Raw genomic sequence first — 16,399 nt, 5'->3', positions numbered from 1 at the left:
GGAAGATCAATGTGGTTGCCGGGATACAATCTTCGCAACTTCAATACATACCTGTAGGCACGTTTCAAGTTTGTGTACGTGACTTAAACATCTGCATTTGCTTTATTAATGACCTTTCCTCCATCAGAGGGTCAATTGGAGCAATATCACTGTCGAACCAAGTGTTAAGCATGATTTGTAATGGATCTAACAATGAAGCGATGCATGCCCACCTGCAGCAAGACCTTGACAATATCCATATTTGGGCTGACAAGTGACGGTCTATATTCACTCTTGAGAAGTTTTAGGTAGTGACCGTTTTGACAACTGGTGAGACATTGGCATTTTGGGCATTAACCCTTCATTGGAGCAAAAGCTTCCCACGGCCATTAGCATCCTCTGATTTTTCGTCCTGTTGATTGAATCCATTGTCCTTCCTGTCCGTCGATGCAGACCGGCAATAGTTTTCCATTGTACCTCAAGAACACGTCCTCAACTTATTTTATTACCACACATTTGTGTACACTACATACCTTTCTATTTTACATGCTTGTTTTTGCATCTTCAAAATCGAATGCTAATGGATTTGTTTACAGGGATTTGGGACAGATGACCGGACACTTATCCGTGTGATGGTGTCTCGTTGTGATGTTGACCTGGCTGATATCAAGGAAGAATTCTTCTCACGCTATGGGAAGTCACTGCACTCCTTTATCAAGGTACTCACATGTTTCTATATCTCCCCATTATTATCCCCATGCTTTTTGGAAAAAAAAAAAAAACAGGGCTGGGGAGGGTTGGAGGTGGGAGTTATTGTAATTGGCTACGTTCGTCTGTCTGTCTGTCTGTCTGTTCTATCTGCCCGTCCGTCACGCCATCTCCTAAACCGAAACGGTTGTGCAGAAATTCTCCAAACTTGGTAGTTATGGTCACCACATGGCGAGAAGGTGCAAGAGCAGTATAATTTTTGGCCGTGTCCTCAGGGTGGCGTGAAAACGTCAAATACTGAAAAATGCAATTACGGCCACATTTTTTAACATTTTTAAATGAAACTTTGTATATTCAATCAACATGGGGGACACATGAAATGTGTGAAGAATTTTGGGATTTAGCCCCCCGGGTTCATTCCCCAGGGGATGGGGACTTGATAATGTTACAGGGGTCAAAATGGAGGAAACCATTAACTCTACATTTGATGTTAGGTCATTTCTGGTGGAACTTTTTGTCATCTTTCAGCTTTGCTTTAAGTGGGAAGCGTGGAGATTTCCGATGGCACTCCATCGACTTTGCAAATTTTACACAATTTGTATTTTGCAAAATGTGACATTGTTGCTCCCTTTTTTGAATCTCAGCTATAGACCGTTGAACAATGGCGATTCTAAGAAATCATGAATGTGAAACATGTTCCGAGTCATGTAATACTTGCCATTTTTACAATAACAATTTTGGACTTTTTTAAAATGTAAACCAGGGTGACACATCTGGAGACTATCGCCGAATTCTCCTCGAGCTCTGTGGTGGAGAGAACTGACCAGTGACCCAGCAGTTCCCACCTACCTTGCTGTGTCTGAGATAAGACATTGTCGGAGTATCTGCCAGAAAGCTTTGTTCCTGGATTGCAGATAGATTTTAAAGAATTTTTTAATTGCTTTGTTTAACGTAATGCATTTTTTATTAGAACGGTGACATTTTTCATCTTTGGACCAGTTTGTGTAAATGACATCAAAGGGCAGAGAGGTAAATGGCATAACCTCTCCAACTATAACTCGTATTGCTATCGTTTTATTTTAGGGGGGGGGGGGGGGGGGGGAAGGGTAGATTGGTGGGGGAATGAGGTTTTTAGCTCTTTTCATCAAATCATGTTGTAAAATCCTTTTGAAGTATATTCCCTTTTTTGTCCCCCGTCGCACCGCGGAGCGAAAGGGGGACTATGGTTTTTCCGTGCGGGCGTGCATGCGTGCGTAAGCGAAGGACTGCATTCAAATTTAGTGTGTGGGTGCAACCCACGTCAATATCCAAGATGGCCGCCGCCATGTATGTCTGATGCCATGTATGTCTGAACCTTGTGAGCTGAATATCTTGAAAAATAAGCGAAGTACCAACTTCTAATCTGGTGTGTGGGTGTATCTAGGCATAAGGAAGAACGCTATTGAAAATTGGGTCGCCACGTCAAAATCCAAGATGGCCGCCGCCATGTATGTTTGAACCTTGTGAGCGGAATATCTTGAAAAATAAGCGAAGTCCCAACTTCTAATTTGGTGTGTGGGTGTATCTCGGCATAAGGAAGAACGCTATTGAAAATTGGGTCGCCACGTCAAAATCCAAGATGGCCGCCGCCATGTATGTTTGAACCTTGTGAGCGGAATATCTTGAAAAATAAGCGAAGTACCAACTTCTAATCTGGTGTGTGGGTGTATCTAGGCATAAGGAAGAACGCTATTGAAAATTGGGTCGCCACGTCAAAATCCAAGATGGCCGCATTGCGTCTTTCACTTTGTCAACTCGCATCACTTCACCGACGGGGGACCTAGGCGTAATGCTTGTTGATGGTTGAAATCTCCCTATTTGTCAAAATGTTGAGGGAATGGGGATTTCATGGTTTTTAAATCTTGCATTAATTGTTTTTTTTTTACTTAAGTCAGGCGATTCTATGTATGTGAAGCCTGGTGTTGGCTCAACGGTTAAGGTGGCTGGCTTGAGATCTTAGGTTCCTGAGTTCAAGCCCCTGTCACGCCGTAACACCAGGTGGGTTGACTCAGCCTGTCTTCCTCTCGAGGTCGGCAAAATGAGTACCAGCTTACTGCGATGAATGAGCCATAAGAGTATCCTGCATAGGAGTGGCGACCCATCCAGGATTGTGCCCAACGGTCAAGAAACTGCTGTGGCAGCCATATGCATATGTAGATGCAAAAATGAGTGATATTCATCATGTATGTGTGTACGTCTGATCATTATGTAATTGAAAATGGCAGGGAAATCTCCACCAAAGCTTGCATAAGTGCTTGGGGTATCCAGGGTCAGGTCATGGGCACAAAATAATTCTCCCCGAGCCCCCTCCACCACTTTTCCCCCCATGGCGGGATCGGGTGTTACTATTACTAAAAGGATATGTGTTTACCCACCCGTCACGCCAAAGAAAAAGCAGGGAGGGGTATTGACAGGTATTACTAGTCATAATAAAATACACAATTTGGTGTCTGTCTGCCTGCCGGCGATGCATTCACTCGTTATTTATCCAATCTTAACCAAACTTGCCAGGGGGACTAAGACTCATACGATGAAGGTTGTGGCGACTTCAATTGTGCCCTCCCCCAGGGATTTTATCATAGAACAGAGAGTTCATAGAACACCTTACTCCACGCAGTCTTGAGAAAATGGACATGGGAATTGTCTTTTCAACTCTTGCTTTTCGTTTCCGAGCACGATCTATATTTCTTATGAGCCGCGATTTTGGCTGAATCTCGATATTCCCCAATGCTGAGAGCACAAGCGGCAAACCTGATTGGTCAAGTTTCCCTAAAATGGCGTAATATTTTGTCCAAGTCCTGCTAAACTGCAGGTTTATGGAAGTGACATGAAGGAGATTTGTGTTCTGCAGTGTTCTCGAGTATATAAATCAGTTGAAATAAACTAAAGGTTTTAAAGGCTGTAGAATTTTTTTTTTTTTTTCAGAAACAAAAAGAATTTCTTCACCTCACTTTTCCCTTTGCATGCAGAGTAATGACAACAATATTTACAACACGAACAATTATGATATAATCGATATATATTGGAGCAGGTGTGTGTTCAGCCATTAACCCACGTGACCATATGTCTCTTAATTACATACCGTTTGAATGTCAGTTGAACCGTGACTACGTCTATTAATTATGTACGATTGAAACGTTCCTTTTAAACCTTCAGACCCTTTAGACTGCTGAGACCCCTTTGACCTTTGAATACCCTTTAAGACCCTTTTGACATTTTGGATCCTTTACATGCTTCGACATTTCTATCCTTTATAACCCTAAGAGCCTTTATAACCCGAAGAGCTTTTATACCCCTAAGACTCTTTATACCCCTAAGACTCTTTATACCCCTAAGACTCCTTTTACCCCGAAGACCCACGTTACCCCTAAGACCCTTTTTACCTCGAAGACCCTTTATGCCCTGAAGACCCTTTATGCCCCTAAGAACCTTTATTCCCCTAAGACCATTTATACCCCTAAAACTCCCAATACCCTTAAGACCCTTTATAACCCTAAGGCCCTTTATAACCCGAAGGCCCTTTATAACCCGAAGGCCCTTTATAACCCGAAGGCCCTTTATAACCCGAAGGCCCTTTATAACCCGAAGGCCCTTTATAACCCGAAGGCCCTTTATAACCCGAAGGCCCTTTATAACCCGAAGGCCCTTTATAACCCGAAGGCCCTTTAAACCCTAAGACCCTTTATAACCCTAAGACCCTTTATAACCCCAAGACCCTTTATAACCCCAAGACCCTTTATAACCCTAAGACCCTTTATAACCCTAAGACCCTTTATAACCCCAAGACCCTTTATAACCCCAAGACCCTTTATAACCCTAATACCCTTTATAACCCCAAGACCCTTTATAACCCTAAGGCCCTTTATAACCCTAAGACTCTTTATAACCCTAAGACCCTTTATAACCCTAAGACCCTTTATAACCCTAAGACCCTTTATAACCCTAAGACCCTTTATAACCCTAAGACCCTTTATAACCCGAAGATCCTTTATAACCCTAAGACCCTTTATAACCCTAAGACCCTTTATAACCCTAAGACCCTTTATAACCCTAAGACCCTTTATAACCCTAAGACCCTTTATAACCCTAAGACCCTTTATAACCCTAAGACCCTTTATAACCCTAAGACCCTTTATAACCCTAAGACCCTTTATAACCCTAAGACCCTTTATAACCCTAAGACCCTTTATAACCCTAAGACCCTTTATAACCCTAAGACCCTTTATAACCCTAAGACCCTTTATAACCCTAAGACCCTTTATAACCCTAAGACCCTTTATAACCCTAAGACCCTTTATAACCCTAAGACCCTTTATAACCCTAAGACCCTTTATAACCCTAAGACCCTTTATAACCCTAAGACCCTTTATAACCCTAAGACCCTTTATAACCCTAACACCCTTTATAACCCTAAGACCCTTTATAACCCTAAGACCCTTTATAACCCTAAGACCCTTTATAACCCTAAGACCCTTTATAACCCTAAGACCCTTTATAACCCTAAGACCCTTTATAACCCTAAGACCCTTTATAACCCTAAGACCCTTTATAACCCTAAGACCCTTTATAACCCTAAGACCCTTTATAACCCTAAGACCCTTTATAACCCTAAGACCCTTTATAACCCTAAGACCTTTTATAACCCTAAGACCCTTTATAACCCTAAGACCCTTTATAACCCTAAGACCCTTTATAACCCTAAGACCCTTTATAACCCTAAGACCCTTTATAACCCTAAGACCCTTTATAACCCTAAGACCCTTTATAACCCTAAGACCCTTTATAACCCTAAGACCCTTTATAACCCTAAGACCCTTTATAACCCTAAGACCCTTTATAACCCTAAGACCCTTTATAACCCTAAGACCCTTTATAACCCTAAGACCCTTTATAACCCTAAGACCCTTTATAACCCTAAGACCCTTTATACCCCTAACACCCTCGATACCCCTAAGACCCCTCAGAAACCCAAAACCTCTAAGCCCCAATAGACCCCGTTAGACTAACACCCTTTAGAACCCTTAGACCCCCCCTAAGATCCCTAAGACCATTTAGACCTCACACCAACCCATCCCCCACCCACCCCCACCCCCCCCCCCCCCCACCCCTTCCCCCTCCCCCTCCTCTAGCCAAGTGTAAAGTAACATAAACTATGTGACTGTGAAAATAATCCCTGAAAATGTATAATTAATATGAAAAGGACTCTGAATACAAATGGAATTCAAGTATGTCGAAACGGGCAGTGTTATGAAAAAAAAAGATTGAGTGAGCAATAAAAACAGAATAAGAATTCTAGCCCTTGATGAACATTATAAGAAAATAAATCACATGTTAAAGCAATATGGTTTACACAAAGGATTTGTAATAAGCAATACTTTCATGTGTATCTGCACGTTTCCACCATTCTACATGTGTATGTGCACGTACACACCATTCTACATGTGTATGTGCATGTACGCACCATTCTACGTGTGTATGTGCATGGACCATTCTACATGTGCATGTGCATGTACGAGTCCTTTTACCTTAATTATACATTTTGTGGGAATATAGCTTAACCTATGATCCTTTCGACTCGACTGCAAAATATCCGGAGGGATACCCATGTTTTATTGGCTTTTCAGACTGGGGAAGACACCATGTTAAGGTGTACAGATAACATTAAACGTCGTTCCACGTCATTGTGGCGTTTTTACAAGGCAGCTTTCAATAACAAAAGTAACAATAAAACCAACAACAACAATAATAATAATAATAATAATATTGTTTCAAAATAATAATAAGAAAGATGTCATGCAGAGTACGATCCTTGACAAATCCCTAAAACAAATTTGACCTTAAATATAATTGGTGGTTGAATTCAGTGACCAGATATGCAAATCCTATTCAAATTTCAAGTCATTCGGATGAAAATTGAGGATTTTAGAAATTGCACCTAATTGTTGACCTTTGGCCTATGTTGACCTTTTAGCCAATGTTGACCTCAAAAATAATTGGTGTTTGAATGCATTGAACTGATTTGCAAATCCTCTTCAAATTTCAAGTAAATCGGATAAAAATTGATGATTGTAGAAATCTGACAAACTTGTTGACGATTTGCCTATTTTGACCTTTTGACCTTTTGACCTCAAAATCAATAGGCTTCTTGCTTATGACGAACTCTACCATTTCCTGAAGTTTCGTCAAGATGTATTTGAAATCGTGACCTGTAGGCGATTGGCAGACAGACAGACAGAATCATAGACCAGACCAACCAATATAATTGGGAATCATCGATTTTGCAAGTAATAATATTATTATCAATACTAATAGTAATAATTATTGTCTACAACAAACAACAACAACAGGCATTTTAAGGCCATTTTCCCTGCAAGAGCGGGGGTTAGCCTTGCGGTCCCCATGACGATCTTCTCCATTTACATTCTCCAGCAATTATTGGCTGCAATAATATGGATAATGACATGATCAACCCGTGTCTCCTCCTGGTGGGAGTGAGTATTGCTAGTAATCCCAATAAGAAATACAGACATGTACAACAGAATACATAACTGCACTGTAAAAGGAACACATTGCAATGAATTTTATTACGAATTGTACTTTTGGTGGACAACTCCATTTTTATATATGTAATTATACTCCATAATCAACTGTGAAATGAAGAAGGTAATTCCAACTATCAAAATATTTGTGAGCAAGTATTACTCATTGTTAACATAATTTCTTCGGTATCAAAAGGAAAACCAAGTAACCTTATTTCTCTGAACCTTTTCTTTGAAAACAACATAAATTATTTTTTAGCTTATTGAGCAATCTCCCCCTTTTAGATTTCATTACTCCTGAGCATTTGTTGGGAAAATATATGATTATGTTGGGTTTTGCATAAATCAAAAATAGGAGGAGGAGATTTCTGATTATAAATCGTATAAATATGCCAAGTGGCAACAAGTATTCAATATAGTTACTTATATGGCTAATTCTCCATGTGTATGTGCATGGACGCACCATTCTACATGTGTATGTGCACGTACGCACCATTCTACATGTGTGTGTGCATGTACGCACCATTCTACTTGCATCTTGACTTGATTTACTTACCTGCACCACCTGGCCTGCATCAGAACAGTAATTCTTGGCTGGTCCCAAAGGATGGAAGAGGTGTGTGTGTGTGTGTGTGTGTGTGTGTGTGTGTGTGTGTGTGTGTGTGTGTGTGTGTGTGTGTGTGTGTGTGTGTGTGTGTGTGTGTGCGTGCGTGCGTGTGTGCGTGCGTGCGTGTGCGTGCGTGTGCGTGCGTGCGTGCGTGCACAAAATGTGCAATATGTTATGCACAAGACGCCTGTACACAACATACCACTGTAAAACATGTCACATATTACGTGTATATACAATATTACATGTGCACAATATGTATATACAACACAACACAACATGCATTTTAAGGCCATTTTCCCTGCTAGAGCGGGGGTTAGCCTTGCGGGCCCCATGCCCCATGCGGTCCCCATGCCACATGCGGGCCCCATTTTGCCCTATTTTCTGCATATCCCCTTGTTAACCCCTTTGCCCGCATTTCTTCTTCCACCATCTTTAGCCAAGTCTTTCTCGGTCTTCCCCGTCCTCTACTTCCTTCTACATTCATTTCCATCACTCTTCTCAACCAGTCACTTTCATCCTTCCTCAACACATGACCAACCCATCTCAACCTGTTCCTCTTCACAGCATCAATCACAGGCTCTATTCCCATCATCTTTCGCAATTCATCATTTGTCTTCCTCTCTCTCAACAATACTCCGCACATCCACCAAACCATTTGCATTTCCACCCTTTCCAGCCTTCGTTGCTGCTCTACGTTCATTACCCATGTCTCGCTCCCATAAATCATAACACTTCTCACACGTGCAGCATACACCTTTCCCTTCAGCTTCAACGACACTCCCCTCCTCATCAGCATGCCACTCAGTTCCCGAAACTTCTTCCATGCACATCTCACTCTAGCAACCGTTGCCGTGTCTGATCCACCTTCTCCATTCAGCATGTCTCCGAGGTAGCAAAATGTTTTCACACCTTCCAGCTTCATGCTGTCTCCAAGATCCAACTCAACATTTCCTCCATCTGTAGCTCCCTCTTTGCACACCTTACATTTGAATGTAGCTGCCACACTGGTTAATGACCATCTCAGACCACTACATTTTTGATGAACCCACTCAGCGCACATTGTACATTGAATGGAGTTCACTCCGACACCCTTCCTGCACACAGCACATGGCCACTTCCCAGTTCTTTCCACCTCACCACATGCTTTACCACTTGCCATCACCTTCGTCTTTCCTATATTCATCTTCAGACCTTTTGTCTCCATACATTCGTTCCACTTGTTCATCTTTTCCTTCAGTCCATCCATACTTTCCGCAATCAACACCAGATCATCTGCATACAACAACTCCCATGGTAAACCCTCCTTTACGTTCTGAGCCAGCACCTCCATCACAGCTACAAATAGTAGTGGACTTAGCACCGACCCCTGATGCACTCCCACCTTCACCTCAAACTCACCACTGTTCCCGTCCTTCGTCCTTACAGCTGTGCGTGCTCTTTTGTACATTGCCATCACGACTGATCAACCATTCCTCCACTTCTAACTTCCTCAATGCCCATGTCAATACTTCGCGTGGAACCCTATCGAATGCTTTCTCCAGATCAACAAACCCAAGAAACAACTTCTTCCTCTTCTCCATGTACTTCTCCTGCAACTGCCTCACAATAAAGAGCGCGTCTGTCGTTCCTCTTCCTGGCATAAATCCAAACTGCATTTCGTCGATCTTCACCTTCTTCCTTATCCTTCTCTCCAACACCCTTTCCAATACCTTCATTCCATGCTCCAATAACTTTATCGCTCGGTACGAGCCACACTCCAGAGGGTCACCTTACCCCTTGTATAGAGGGACGAGGGTACTCAGGTCCCAATCCACTGGAATGTGGCCTTCTTTCACCACCAGATTACAGATCTCTGTCATTCTCTTCACACCCCAACTTCCTGCTGCCTTCAACATATCTCCCACAACTCCCGTCGGCCCTCCCACAACTCCCGTCAGCCCTCCCACTTTTCTACTCTTCATTGCTTTTCTCGCTTCCTCAACTTCCTTCTCAGTTATCTTCTCTGCCGGTCCTAAAACTGGGTTACTCTCTATGTTGTCATCCCATTCATTCTCTGTATTCAACAGCATTTCCATATATCTTTTCCATCTTCCTTTAATTCCATCTGGGTCCATCTGGGTCCACATCCACAACATCTGGGTCCATCCATCTGGTGCACAATATGTATATAACACATTAAAATATGTGTGCATACAATACACAGCATATAATGTCATGCACAACAAAACAAAACATGCCAAAGCAATACCAAAGCCAAACATGTAATTGTGAGTGTACCTGTGCATGTAATCGTGCATGTGTAAATCATGATCCATGCACATGTGAGTGCAGTGCACATACATGCGTGCATCTTTGCCATCGGTCCTCATCTTTCTCAGCCCCCACCCACCCCCCTCCCCACGGGTTGCCAAATCTCAGGCCCCCCTCCCACTCAGTTCTGCCAAATCTCAGGCCCCCCTCCCACTCAGCTCTGCCAAGTCTCAGGCCCCCATTTAATTCAGATCCGCCAAATCTCAGTCCCCCCCTCCCACTCGGGATTTGTGGAAATCGAACCCAGGACCAGATTAATTTACTTTAGACATCCTGCCAGTCTTGCTGTATGGTATGCAAAGAAGAGTTCCAAATATTATTATGACACTGTTATTGAAAATCATGACAATTGTGCAAAGTTGAGGCCTGTGGAAGAGCTAGAACACAACAAAGCAGACCAGCGATAACACACCAACAAAACACACCAACATCAGGGTAGAAGGAAATAACAGACATTGGAGAGAAAATTATAGAATGAAGAGGCAGGGAGGAGAATGTTGGAATTCAAGGGGTGAACACGCTGGATACAAGCTCAAACATAAGTAAGATGCTGAAATAAGAGTATGGGGAAACCTGCGGAAATAATTGTATCACAAAGCACTTTTGTAATTCATTTTCGCCTGAAACGCATGATGTTTGTTGTGTCGATTATAATTCAGGTGTGCCATTCATTTATCAATATCCTGTTTCGCCATGTCGTGTTTGTATTTTTTAATACATTCGGGCGTTGCCCAATCGGAGCCTTTGGATTTCAGAATTTTGGGATGGCATAAAACGGGAGAGATTTTGATTTTATGAGCATAATTTAGGGACGAAGGGTTACCCTGACCCCAAACCAGACAGTGCGGGGAACAATTGACCTTGAAACATTGATTTATGGAATTGTCATGAGCCTATTCTTCATGTTTTCATGGTGCATGATGTTCAGATTTACAATAAAAAAAAATCTTCTTTTTTAATAGTTGTGTCCAATTTATTTCGTGGTAAATTATTGTCCATTGGTGTGTGCATAAAACAAGTCTTCCCAAACGTGGTCTTCACTGCAACTAGGGGGAGGTGGGAGTCAGGCTTGTAAGGCTAATGGAACATTCTGCGAGGCCCGAAGGTGCTGAGCTCTTGGCGTGTTTGGGGAAATGCTCCCCCAGGAAAGTTTTAAACTCTGGATTCTCACGGATGCATTTTCTGGCACTATTCCTGTGTACATATTTGGAATGCTTCTCAAGCTTCCCATTCTGTTGGAATTAAAAAAAAAAATTCCCCCCGACTCCAAGTTAATTGAAGATGATACGGAAGGGTTTTTCTGTGTGGTCAACAGATGGTGTAATGTTCAAAAAAAAGTTTATCTTTTCCATACCCAATGTTCAACATGTATTCAAATTTAATATGTGAAAATAAGTCTTCACAGATGCATCAAAAATACAATCTCGACCTTTGTTTCTTGCTTTAATATGAATTCCAGAAAATAAAATTAATCAATAATGGGTACTTGACTCATGCTCAGATTGAGAGTCAAATCTTTGCAACATTAAGGTATCCAAATCAAATTAGATGTTTTGTGAGCGAGGATGGGCAGCTGAGGGTTACCTGAGGAACACGTGGCCTGGGTTGGCTTGGCTAAGGCAGCTGTGGTAGAGGTTGCGAGGAGCAAGGCCAGATGTAAGCTTCTATAAAACAGAACCCACCAACAAATCATGGGAAAGGCCAACATCAAGAGATGCCCACTTTTCACTGAATGAGGAAATCAAACATCCATTTCAGCAGAAGGCCCTGGATACCGAAACTATAAAGAGTAGAACCACCTTTACAGGCCATTTTTCCCCCGCAGAGCTGGGGTTGGCCTTTTTCAGGCACCTTGGCCCCCTTTTTGAAGCAATGTTTTACGGCCGGATGCCCTTCCTGCCGCCAACCCTGTTAGTCGCCTTTTGCGACACACAGGGAATTACCAGTGAACTGGTACTCAATTTGCCGACCTCGGAAGGATGACAGGCTGAGTCAACCCCCCTGGCGTTAATTCAGCGATCGACCGGGATTCAAACCCAGGATCCTATGATCCCAAGCCGGCACCCTAACTGCTAAGCAACACCAGGCTGAAACTGTAAAGAGTAGAGAAAACAAAAATGGACATCAGATTGTCAAAGGCTCAAGAGATGGCACTAACCTCTTGCTTGTGCTTCATGCCATCCAGCCACTGTTGTGTCAAAAGAAGTAACATCTTCAAGGTGGACTTTACCAGAAAGGAAGCTAAAAATGGTTACCCCCCCCCCCCCCTTCACATGCCTCCCCCCCTTCACATGCCTCCCCCCCAAAGCCCTCTCCCTCCCACAGATCTCTCGATGTCTCCATGTCTCTCGGTCCCTGCTCTCAAATGTTGTGTTTGTGTCCTTCCCCCTCTCTCCCCATCTTGTCTACCGCTCCCGATGTTATTTGTTTTATGTGTCTGTTTGTCTTTCTGTGTGATTAATTTTCGCTCTTTCACGAGCCTCGATGTTGTATACAAAAAAAAAAAAAAAAAAGTCGTGCCTAAGGGCAGCTAGACTTATGGATGACATGAGTTTGCTAATGACGGAGAGTGTCGTGGAAATCAATCAGGTCCACAACTTTGTCCCATAGGTAGGTTTAATCACAATTAGATCTTTGACATCATCCTGTAAAAATACAATCATGCAATTGATATCAGGATCTTGGTATCATATAGAAAGGACCGATAATAATAGTCAAAGCAAGCGAGTCTAGCATATATGTGCGGGTACGTACCATTCAAGACTACAGGACTACATGTCATAGTAAATGTCCCTCGGAGTGGCTCAGCGTCGCGGATGTCCCAGGTCTTATAGACGCCCCTCAGTGGTTTAAGCGAGCATCACTCCCGGGTTCAACTTTGGTATATTTTCACTATAGAGAGAATGACGGCTCATAAGTCTATTGTCGAGGGGATCAGTTGTGGAACATTTCATATGGATAAGAGTGACATTTGCAACTTCCAAGTTAGAAGAAATTGCCATTAACGAAGGGCCTGTGATAGAGGAGAGGACGAGCACAGTTCCTTGGGAGGAGAGCGGACAGATGCTGTCAGGACCAGTTGAGAAAATTCTCCACTTTGACGGGGGAAATTTTTTGTTTGTAAAAGGAAGCATTCTGTCATGGAGGTAGGTACAGCGAGTAGGTACCGGTAGGTACAGCGAGTGATGGATTTGTGAACTTGGCCTTTTGATTAAAGACAGAGTAAATCAGCTTTGCCATATTGCCATTTCTGTATTTACCCCACACACTCGAAGTGAAAAGCGGGGTTATACAATTGGTTCATAGCCGTTCATCTGATTTGTCAGTTTATGATTGAGGAACAGCTTATTTAAATCATATGTTATATTTTGAACACGAATCGGAACATGAATAGGAAGACAAGTTTGCCGTTTGACAGTACTTTGGCTCAGCATTTGTCCCGACCACACATGCGCAGGGAGAAGTGAGACATTTTTTTACTCTGTCTGCCTGCCTGGCAATTAAACAAAATGCAGAATCATTCCAAACAGGAAACTCACTGTTTTACGGATGTTATAATGGACACAAACACCAGGGACAAATAATTAATGAAACGTGTTAGATAGGGTGGTGTAATAGATACTGGGAAATTAGGTCACACTGTGTTTGCTTCTGTTTATATACATTATATATGTATATATATATATACACTCGTATAAATAAAGTGTGACCTATGTACACAGCGTCCCCTTGTACATGCTCTAAAAGCATATGTAAACTAGATGGTATTCATAGTTTACTTACCCTGCACAGACAACTTGGTGTGAGCCAACTCTTCTGTTTTCGAACGTTTCTTTTTTTTTTTGATCCAATATGGCTGCCAGACCACGTGAGCGATGACATCATAAATTTATATTCTCTAATATAATTGTTGCAGAGATCATGCTCAAAACATTTCAAACTGATCAGACTATGCATTGTCCCTCTCGAATTATGACGTCATAATTATGGCACCAATGACCATCGTTAACACCTATTCCCCATATGGAGTTATTTACAATGAGCCATGTTTCACATTTTTTCCATAGAGTGGTTTTGGAGATATAGAGGTGCAACGTTTTTCAGTTTTTCCAAGATGGCGCCTGTAACACGACCTATGACGTCATGATTATCATTAAAATATTCTAAAGGAAGAGGTGCTCCTATGGCGAAAATTTCGTGTCCATCAGACCCACAGTTGCTGGAAAAAAATTAATAATGATCGGATGGATAAGTGTTGTATTTGTCGAATTATGACGTCATAACGAAGGCACCGATGACATCATAATTAACATATTTTATTCCCCATGGTGAGTCGGTGACAATGAGCCAGGTCTCAATTTTTTCCATGGAGTGGTTTCAGAGATATAGAGGTGCGAAGATTTTCCAAGATGGCGCCTGTACCATGTGACCTATGACGTCAAAACAATCATTAAAATATTCTACAGGAGGAGGCCCTGCTATGGTAAAAATTTCGTGTCAATCAGACCAAGAATTGCAGAGAAGAAAATTCTTACTGATTGAATCAAGCGTTGTACTTGTCGAATTATGACATCATAATTAAAGTACCGATGACATCATCATTAACATATCTTATTCCCCAAGCGGAGTACTTGACAATGAGCAATGTTTCAGTTTTTTTCCCCATGGCGTGGTTTCTGAGATATGGAGGTGTAACCTTTTTTCGATTTTTCCAAGATTGCGCCTGTACCACGTGACCTATGACGTCATAATTATCATCTTCTATCTATAATTCCAGTAATCTCTGTGTGTCTGTGTGTTTGTTTGTTTGTCTGTGACCGCTGTTTCTCGACAACCACGGGTCCGATATACTTGAAACTTGCCAGGTATATTGCTGGGGACCCGAGGATGTGCCTTTTCAAGGTTTCATATTAATCGGAGAAGTAGTTACCGAGCTATGGCGATTTCTTTACCAAACTCCGCAAGCCGTTCGCTTTGGACCAAACCATTTCATGTAAATAGAGGGGGGGGATTGTCACCGTACTCGCAAGCCGTTCGCTTTGGACCAAACCATTTCATGTAAATAGAGGGGGGGGATTGTCACCGTACTCGCAAGCCGTTCGCTTTGGACCAAACCATTTCATGTAAATAGAGGGGGGGGATTGTCACCGTACTCGCAAGCCGTTCGCTTTGGCTTTGCGAATGGACCAAACCATTTCATGTAAATAGAGGGGGGGGATATAATTTTAGATATATATATATAGTACGGGCATGCCCTAGTTTAAAAAATTCCACAGGAGGAGCCGCTCTTATTCTGAAAATTTCGTGCCAATCGGACTAAGTTGCAGAGGAATGTTTTTTTTTTTTTCCTACTGATCAGATCAAGTGTTGTACTTGTCGAATTATGACGTCATAATTAAGGCACCGATGACATCGTCATCAACATATCTTATTCCCCATTGTGAGTACTTGACAATGAGCCATGTTTCCATTTTTTCCATTGAGTGGTTTGGGAGATATAGAGGTGTAACGTTTTTCCAAGATGGCGCCTGTACCACGTGTCCTATGACGTCATAATAGTCATTAAAATATTCTACCGGAGCAGGCACTCCTATGGTGAAAGTTTCATGTCAATTGGCCCAACGGTTGCCGAGAAATTGAATTTTTAAAATGCAGACACGGCACACACTTTAATTTACTTAACCCCGCTATTGAATGCTTAACCCTGTTTTCGCTTCGCGAGCGCAGGGTAACAAGAAAGAGCAATCAGAGATTGCAGATCCTCACCAGGACGTGTTTTTTGTGGTTTTAAGTGTTAAAACAAATATGGTGGCCGAACCACGTGACCGATGACATCAACTTTCTTTCTTTCTTTTTTTCTCCACCAATTTATCCATAGATGCAGCTCAATAAATTTCATCTTTAAAATTTTATTTTATTCCCCATGGAGAGTTCTTTACAATGAGCCATGTCTCAATTTTTTTACTATGCAGCGCTTTTGGAGATATGGAGGTGCCGTTTTTCCAAGATGGCACCTGTACCACGTGGCCTATGACGTCATAATTATCATTAACAACACACAGGAGGAGGTGCACCTATGGTGAAAATTTCCTGTCAATTGGACCAACGGTGGCAGAGAATATCATATTTATTCTGTGCGGACAGACAGACAGATAGACAAACAAACAAGAAAGATGTCGTGCATACCATGATACTTGTGAAATCCCTAAAATAT

At 42.1% G+C, this 16,399-nt stretch overlaps 1 protein-coding gene across 1 annotated transcript in view; it reads left to right on the top strand.

The window, feature by feature from the left end:
• LOC137426151 (annexin A4) overlaps positions 1–3,626 on the top strand; it is a 97,736-nt gene extending 94,110 nt beyond the window's left edge. The window contains exons 15-16 of the mRNA XM_068114846.2: positions 576–698; positions 1,451–3,626. Of these exons, the coding sequence (XP_067970947.2) occupies positions 576–698; positions 1,451–1,510 (183 nt within the window). The 3' untranslated portion in view covers positions 1,511–3,626. The remainder of the gene's footprint in view (positions 1–575; positions 699–1,450) is intronic.
• Positions 3,627–16,399: the final 12,773 nt, after the last annotated feature.

This window comes from Myxine glutinosa, chromosome 1 (assembly GCF_964187855.1).
Source record: "Myxine glutinosa chromosome 1, kmMyxGlut1.1, whole genome shotgun sequence".
Lineage (NCBI taxonomy): Eukaryota > Metazoa > Chordata > Myxini > Myxiniformes > Myxinidae > Myxine > Myxine glutinosa.
The sequence above is the reverse complement of the archived record's forward strand: the minus strand, read 5'-3'. Positions and strand labels throughout refer to the sequence as shown.